At 53.4% G+C, this 8,254-nt stretch overlaps 1 protein-coding gene across 2 annotated transcripts in view; it reads right to left on the reverse strand.

The window, feature by feature from the left end:
* rasal2 (RAS protein activator like 2) overlaps window positions 1-8,254 on the reverse strand; it is a 16,713-nt gene that overhangs the window by 3,553 nt on the left and 4,906 nt on the right. The window contains exons 1-14 of one of the 2 annotated variants that reach the window (XM_019874919.1): window positions 7,321-7,524; window positions 6,908-7,002; window positions 5,717-5,829; window positions 5,200-5,353; window positions 4,823-4,921; window positions 4,190-4,509; window positions 3,857-4,100; window positions 3,461-3,605; window positions 3,241-3,385; window positions 1,971-2,210; window positions 1,681-1,882; window positions 1,229-1,389; window positions 803-1,040; window positions 150-476 (exon numbers count right to left, since the gene is read on the reverse strand). In XM_019874919.1, coding sequence (XP_019730478.1) covers window positions 150-476; window positions 803-1,040; window positions 1,229-1,389; window positions 1,681-1,882; window positions 1,971-2,210; window positions 3,241-3,385; window positions 3,461-3,605; window positions 3,857-4,100; window positions 4,190-4,509; window positions 4,823-4,921; window positions 5,200-5,353; window positions 5,717-5,829; window positions 6,908-7,002; window positions 7,321-7,342 — 2,505 coding nt within the window. In that variant the 5' untranslated portion in view covers window positions 7,343-7,524. Of the gene's footprint in view, window positions 1-149; window positions 477-802; window positions 1,041-1,228; window positions 1,390-1,680; window positions 1,883-1,970; window positions 2,211-3,240; window positions 3,386-3,460; window positions 3,606-3,856; window positions 4,101-4,189; window positions 4,510-4,822; window positions 4,922-5,199; window positions 5,354-5,716; window positions 5,830-6,907; window positions 7,003-7,320; window positions 7,525-8,254 lie in introns of those variants that run through there. The other variant, XM_019874918.1, reaches the window with a different exon arrangement.

Below are 8,254 nucleotides of genomic sequence, written 5' to 3' on the forward strand. Positions count from 1 at the left end.
AGTCATGGAGCGCGCCTGCAAACACTCGACAGCTTCACCACTTTGAACACGAAGTGAGCTTACATGCGCGTACGTGAGAGGGCAGAGGTGGACAGGTAGACAAAATGTGTGTGTGTGTGTGTGTGTGTGTGTGTGTGTGTCTGCCTCACCTTCTGCTCAGTGGCTCCCCCGGATGACAGCGGCGCCCCATCGGGTGAGTGGCGGCCATCGGTGGGCGCGGCCTCCGTGTCGGGCCCCGCGCGACTCTGCTGCTGCTCCACCTTGACGACGTGGGCAGTTGCAACGGCGATGTCGGGCCCCTCGCCGCTGCCCGTCTCGTCCAAGGTGATGCGTCCCAGCTGGCTCCCGCGAGAGCTGCCGGTGCTGGAGTCCTGTGGCGAGTGGGCGGCACCTTGTAGCTGGTAGGCGGGGTTGTGGAAGGAGAGCGGCTGCAGGCTGCTTTGATGTTTGATGGGTGGAGCTAGCGGGCGGCGTACCTGAGGTGAAAAATATCACACAGGCAACCATTATGATGCTCACAAAGTGGAAACAGGAACCACACGTTCAGTCCTGGGAGAAAAATCAGCCCCACTACTTTTGAACGTGGACCAGGCCTTCGCCAAACCCACATCAAAGTTACACAATCGGGCCAAGTTAAGGACACTTGGCCCGATTGTCTAACTGTACAAAGACAAGATTCCGTTGTGAGCTTCCTCATAGTTTTGATTGTCCATGCAAGTTGTAAGAATGAGAGGGGTTCGGTGAAAGTTCAAATGGTTGAGCCATCTTGTTCCGTCGTGCGTTTCTCCACGTCATGACATACCTGTGGGGCGCTCTGGGGCTGCACATCTGTGGGCGGTGCTCCGGCCAGCCTAATCGACGCCCTTGAACTCGCTCGGGCCCGAAGAGGACCCTGGGCGGCCGGGTCCTGAAGGTCCACCAGAGAGATGCTACGCCCGCACGTCAAAGCGGTTGCCTCGCTCGCAAATTGGCCGCCCTCGCAGAAAAGTCCCTGCCGCGGCAGGATGGGTGACCCTGGCGCCGTCACCGCCTCACCCACGCTGAAACAAAAGTGTATGCAAACTTGTGGCAGGACACCAAACATGACAAAACCTATTTTGGAAGGAGGCAAAAGACCCATAAGGCCAAGCGGCGTGAGTACTTTCCAGTGGCAATGCTTGAAAAATTTGGAGAGGAAGGAGCTGACCGGTCTAAATGAGGTCATCTCACTAATTGATTATCCGATTACCTGTCGGAGGCATCATGGAAGATTGCGTGCAAGCCGGACAAGAGGCTGGCGCTGATGTTGTGGGCGGAGCCACGGGGCTGCTGGTGGTGGTCGGGCGTGGCCAGCCGGCGAGAAAGATCTCCCAGGATCCTTGGCAGCGGGCCCAACTTGGCGACGGTGGCCTGCAGGAAGGAATTTTCACGTTTGAGACTTCGGTCTGGGGCATGTACGGGCGACACGACGGTAAAGCGGCAGGCGAGGAAGGATGCGGGATGCGGGGATAAACCGTGGCGGCGACCGGCCAGGAGGTGAAGTGAAGGAAAAGGGAAGGGAAGGGGACGGGTGACGGGTGAGGGGCAGCGTCAGGTAATGTGACCAGTGGGCGGAGTCAGCCAGGTCACGCTTTTGCATCAACACACGTGTGCACACAAACGCACGCATACACAAAGAGGGCGCCACCCACACACGCACACCTCGTCGAGCTGCGCGACGACGTCGGCCAGCATCCCGTGCAGCAAGGCCATCTCTCGGCCCAGGTCCACATATCCGTCGTATCCCGCCACGCCGGTCGCGCTATCCCGATTGGAGATTTCTGACAGGAAACGTGTCATGCCCGCCCACTCGCGCTCCAGGAAGTCGTTCATGAAGGCCATGTAGTCCTCCTTGTTGCCGAACCTGCGGCCACATCCGCAAGTGTTACCGCGGAAACCAAAGCACACGCCCCTTCCGCGGAAAGCCAGACGACGGCCGAGCGAGCGCCTACTTGGCGAAGTTGGCGAGGTTCTGGATGACTTTGGTGATGAGCGTGAGCGTTCGGGACGTGCGCTCGTCGGGATATTCCTGGGTGAGCTGGAAGAGCGACGGCGACATGATGGCGGGACACAGGAAGCGCAGGAAGAGCGAGGCGCCGATCAGACGTTGGCTGATGTCGGCCGGACATCCGGCTGCCGCGCAGCGCCGCTTCCACGATGCAAACACGTCCTTTAACTCGCGAGGGAACACGCTGGCGTGCGCCCCGTCGCCGTGTTGCGCAGGAAGGCCAATGGGAAGCACAAGTCAAAACGTCGTGTCAAGCAACAAGTTAGAATGCAACACAGGAAGTCGGGATGCAAAATAAACCAGCAGGAGTTCAACATCTGAAGCAGAAAGCCAAAACGGATGTTTACAAGGAAGTCCTGATCTCAAAAGAGGAAGTCGAGATCAACAACAGGAAGCTAAGAGGAAAAACAGGATGTCGGCATGCACGGCACAAAGGTAGGCTGTAAACAAGGAAGTCACATCTCGGAAACAGGAAGTTACAACCTAAAACAGGAAGTCTGGTTTGAATTTCAGGAAAACAGGATGAAAAACAAAATGGCAGGTGAGATGTAATCAGAGGTCACAATGTAACCCAAGAAGTCAGGATGGAAAACAGGAAGGCAGGATGGACACGCTGGAAGTCAGCATACCAAACAGGAAATCTAAACAAGGAAGTCACACAGGATGTAAGACAGGAAGTCAGCATGTAAGACTTCCTGTCAGGGTGGAACACAAGCTGGGACTAAATTTGCAGGCTGGTTCTCAAATGTCCCGAAGGATCGTCCTTATGTAGCCATCGTGGAGCGCAAAAAACAAACAGCCTGTCACTCACTCTTCACCGATGAATAATCAGCAGTCGGCGTCAGGCGGGGGCGGGACTTGACTGAACTGGTGCCGTGCTACTGGCCTCCACCAACAAGTCGGTGTAGAAGAAGAGAAGGAGCAAGGTAGGCAATAAAAGTGTGCTCCGAAGCAGCCTTCGCTCGGGGCCCGTCTCCATGGAAACGAAGGAACCATTTGGAGGCTGGATTCGAAGGACGCATGAATTTGGACAACGGCCGCGCGATCGAGTTACGTCATGACAAATTTGGCCTTGCGAGGACGCAGCCTACCAATTTGGACAAAGCTGCAGGAAGTCAGGATGGAACACAGAAAGTCAGCATGCACAACAGGAAGTCTGGGTGGAAGTCAGGAAGTAATACGCAAAGTCAAGAAGGAAGTTGTGGCTGCGCTACCGGTAGGAGTTGACGATCTTGCAGAAGGCCAACTCGCAGCACATCTTCAAGTTGCTCTGATGTTCCGACAGGTCGCCGGCAGCGCAGCGTGCGGGATCCACCTCGCAGTTCTCGTCCGATTCATACAGCGCTTTGACAAACTCGCCTGCGCGGTGCGCGTCGTCGTCGTTAGCGTTGCCTTGTTCGTACGGGCGCCGCTCGTGTGTGCATGCGCACGTACCAAGCGCGTGATGTAGGTACTTCTGTCCGACAAGTCGGAGGTACTCTTCGATGGCCTTGGTGGCCAGTGTGTTCTCCCTGAAGACGAGGACGTCGCGCTGGCCGCAGCGCTCCACCTCCGACATCACCGCCTCACTGAGGAACTCCTGCGGGCACAACAAGCCAAAACAAGATGGCGAGAACAAAACGGAGATGACACTCAAAACGAGGCGGAGGTCGATTTTTCAGGCCATTGATCGGGCTCAGTTTGCGAATATCACATGACTAAAACCAAGAGAACAGGTGAGCCGCGATTGGCTGTTTCCTGAGCAACTGAACTGTGATGTCATTTTCAGTCGACAGCAAGTGGCAAAATGGGCGCCGCCCCCCCCTCACGACTTCAACAGCCTGCTCTCACCTTGGCCGTGCCGGTGGCGTGCAGGATGCGCACGAGCGCGGCGGCCACGTCCTCCTTGTCCTTGACGCCAACCGCGGGCTCGAGGGCGGCGCAGAGCGTAGCGTACGACGTGGTGACGTACTCGGCAAACTCCTTGTAGTCCTCCATAGGCAGCACGGCGATGCTCTGGAAACGCAAGTTGAGGCGCAGCGACGGGCCGCCGCCCCCTCTGGCCTTGGCGGCCGCCGGCGTGCTCAGCGGGTACCTGCCGACCGTTCAAGATACAATTCAGTCATCGGCAAGAAGCTAACGTTCTGGGAACGTTAGCTAAGCCTTTGCGCGTAGCGTCCGTACCACTTCTCCACAAAATGTCGTCCTGTGACGGCGGCCGCGGGGATGTTGACGAGTCCCACGTAGTTGTTCTTGTCCTGCTTCTTCTTCTTCTTCTGCTCGGCGTCTCGGTAGACGTGCACGGTGAGGCTGCGTACGGCGGGCAGGTCGGCCAACAGGAAGCGCTCGCCCCAGAAGGGGCCGGGGCGGCAAGCCTTGCTGGTGGTGCGCGCGTACAGCACGTCGTCCAGGCACAGCTCGCAGAAGTACTTCTTCTTGGGGGGCAGGTCCTTGGCCTCGATGATCCACAGCCTCAGAAGATGCTCCGTCCTGCGGCGGTTGTCCTGAAAAACGTTCAAGCGCCACATCGCCATCACAGTTTCCCGAGACTTTCCGCCTCGTTCACGTTCAGCCGCGTCCCAAATTATGACTCATCGGAGAGTTTCCCAATGAGTCGATGCTAATGACACTCGGCATCATTTTCATCCGTCAACGTCCCAGTGACAAGAAAAACGTCAGGCGCTCGGGTCCAAAGGATTCTGCCCAATGGCGTTTCAAGACATTTGCGGAATTTGAACTTTGGGTGAAATCAAAGCTATGACAACACGCCCGCTTGTTGGCGAACGGCTTGCGGCGTCTGGGAAGGGCCCATCCCACCTTGTTGGGCTGCATGCTCCTCCTCAGGTTCTCCATCCACTTGTCTCGCTCTGACGCCGACGAGCAGCTGAAGCACTTGGCGCCGCCTGAGTAGGTCACCTGACAGGAAATTGGAGAGGTAGGGGGGCGTGACCACGAGCGATATCTTGTGACGGACACCGCCAGCCCCGTTCTTTCCCTTTTTCCCCGTTGTGTCCTGGTTTGGCCCTGTGCTATCTTGTCCGTCTCGCCCTGCAACGGGCTTCACTCTCCCGTTCTCCCCTACTCTGTCTCGCTCTTTCCTCTCAAACGTGCAACTCATCACCTCACAGGGTCGCGCACTTCCTCCCAGTCCACATATCGATGAAATTCAAACCCTCAGGGCTCGGGCGGCTCACCTCAAAGCAGAAGTCCTGACCCACAATGCTGCCGTGCAGAGGTCTGACCGAGACACCGTCCTCCACGTTGAGGTCCAGTGCCTCCAGAGCTCCACCGGGATTCAGCAGAGACTCGCGCGACGTCCATTCCTTCGGCTGAGAAAGTCCATAAGACCTGTGACAGGCAAACATAGGAAGCATTACAGTCTGTAATGATGCTATTTAATTATAGATGATTATGTACTACCTTTGGCACAATGGCGATCTAATTTCTCAAGAAATATGACTTCTTTTGGTGGCTATTTTTCGAACCAGGAAGTTAGACGCCTGGTGTATTAAATCCCCCGGCTCCACTGTATTCGCACGCGTTCGTCAAGAGACTCGAGGTGCGTTCAGTGACCGCTCACAAGTTAGGACATTTCAAAACGACATGACAAAAACTCATTCAACGCACCAAACAGCATTGACTAGAACAGGCACGCATGCACAGGAAGCCTTGTCAGCCTTCCAAAATAAAAGTGCTCGAGGGGAAGAGGACCTGTCTGTCTCAGCGGGTCTCATAACAGGAAGTCTCATACTGCTGTTCCGCTCCACTTTGCTTGGACTTTTTGTCCATTTGATGGGACCTTTCAGACGCTTGCTCAAGAAGCCCTGAAACACACACACACACACACACACACACACACACACACACACACACACACACACACACACACACACACACACACACAATTAGTTCAGAAACTTGCGTATGGTAACATTGTGCGTCTCCGTGGCAACACGTGATTTTTTTTTTAGTTGTTACGAGACTGGTCAGTCAAGTCAGCATCAAGGGTGAAAGTGTAATCTGATTACTTTGCGGTCATGTGAGCGCATCGCGTGGCTCCGCCCATCACGCTACCCGAGACAATTAAAGCTCCTCACCGGTGCGGCGGTGGCAGGCGGCCTCCTTTCCTGCGTTATTAATATCTTCAAAGGCACCCCGGAGTCGACGCGCAAGCGCTCACGCGTTGTCTTCGGCGTCTTCATGATGATGACATACTCGCATCACTCTTGACAGGGCTGAAGATTTTTTTGTTTAAAGTCTACTTTGACAGTACTCTCACTACTTTGTCATGATTCAGTTTGCTTTGACATCTTCAGATGACCCTGCAGTACAATGATTACTATCGCATACTATATTTGGCATACAGTACAAAGTACTGTGATTACTAGGAAATCACTGTAATTATTTGAACGCATTCACTCCCAAAGACGTTTTTAAACGTCTTTTCAGACTTGGTCTAGAATTGGCTGGTACTGAATAATACCTCTGTGGTTACTTTGAGGGGACTTGGATTACTTTGACATGACACTGCTCATACAATTACTACTTTGATTACTGTGACGGTACTTTTATTACGTTGCCACTTTTTAGATCAAATCATTGTACTTTGATTACTTTGCAGCTGATTACTTCAGCAAATATGGAACACTTTGACATACTTTGAGTTTACGATGAAAAGACTTTGAAACTACTCTGATGATTGCAATGAGAGTAGTCAGATTACTGTCGCATGACTGAGACGCACAAGTCTAATGACTCACAGATTCCAATTACCTTGACAGTACACCGATTAATCTAGCAGTGCGCTGATTCTTTTGCCAGTACTCTGATCACCTCAAGAGTGAGTAATCAGATTACTGCGCGGGGTAAAGCAGGAAGTGTTGGGTTTCCACCGAGACTCACGGGCACTCTGAAAGGCGACGAGTAGGGTGGGTCCACGGCGACGCTCTTCTCCAAGTTTGACGGGCCAGGGATGCTCCGCCTCCTCGGGGGCGATGCTTTGGCAAAGTAAAAGGTCATTATTATTATTATTCGTACACCATCATCATCATCATCATTTTCACACGCATGTGTTTGGCTGATGTGAAAACAAAAGTTCCTGAACATCCGGACGCGTTCAAATCAGCGAGGAACAACTTGAGCTTTGAAAAAGCTCGTCCACGGTCATTGATCCTCGCCCTAAATTTAGAAGCCCACTTCCTGTCTGATGTTACGACGGCGTCACGGCGTCGCTCTATCCGCATGTACGCCACGCTGCTATTTGACGGGGCGGCCCAAGCAAAGTTCAACACGAGCCGGCCGTGGGGCATCGTTACCTCCGCCGCAGTTGTTGCCCATCGTCGGAGGTGAGAGACCGCTCCCCCCCCTCGTTGCCTGTCAGCCAATGAGCCGGAGGCGTTTGTGTCGGTCTTGCTGCTGTCACGCCGGGCGTCCCGCTGGCTTCTCGGCCCTCCTCACCGCATCCCTCCTCCTCATCGTCCTAGCGCTCGCTCGCTCCCTCGGCGCATTATTCAATCAATGCTCGCTCGCCCTCCCTCCCTCCCTCCCTCGCTTCCTGGCTTCTCATGCGGGACAAGCGCGCACTCTGCTTGATGGTGACATAATCGCTAAGGAGCATCATGGGATACGGCTGACACCTTCAAGTTTTTATCAAAAGACAAAAAGTGATGTCATAGCCTAATTTAGCAGGAGCATCGGCATCCTTTGGCTGGCGCACTCCAGTTGCCGAAAAGTCCCACGAGAATTCTGCATCATGCCGCATTCACTTCCCAGATCGTAGCGACAAACATCAATACAGCAACAAGACCCCGGCCAGTCAAGAGCACAACGAGGAAAAAAAAAACGACTCTAGAGTACCCATGGAGAGTAAATAGTCCCAAAAACAGCTGACAAAATTCCACATCAAAGAATTTAAAGAGTACAAATGGATTAGGCAGGATAACTAGTGCAAAGCGTAATAGCGTAAAGAGTACAAACAGAATGTAAAGTGGGTAAAAAAAAAGCACAGAGAATAACTGGTCCCCCAAAAACAGAAAGTCTCACGATCAAAGAAATAAAAGAGTACAAAAATTCAAAAGAGTAAAGAGTAAAAATTGAGTCAAAAGAGGAAAAATACATAATAGAGTTTCTTTTCCGGAAAGCCACCTTCATTGCACATCTTCAACATGTCATATTCCTTAATCATTTGTCAAAATAACAAACATGCGCGCGCGCCCACACACACACACACACACACACACACACACACAC

Source organism: Hippocampus comes, unplaced genomic scaffold (assembly GCF_001891065.2).
Source record: "Hippocampus comes isolate QL1 unplaced genomic scaffold, H_comes_QL1_v1.1 scaffold20, whole genome shotgun sequence".
NCBI classification, from domain to species: domain Eukaryota; kingdom Metazoa; phylum Chordata; class Actinopteri; order Syngnathiformes; family Syngnathidae; genus Hippocampus; species Hippocampus comes.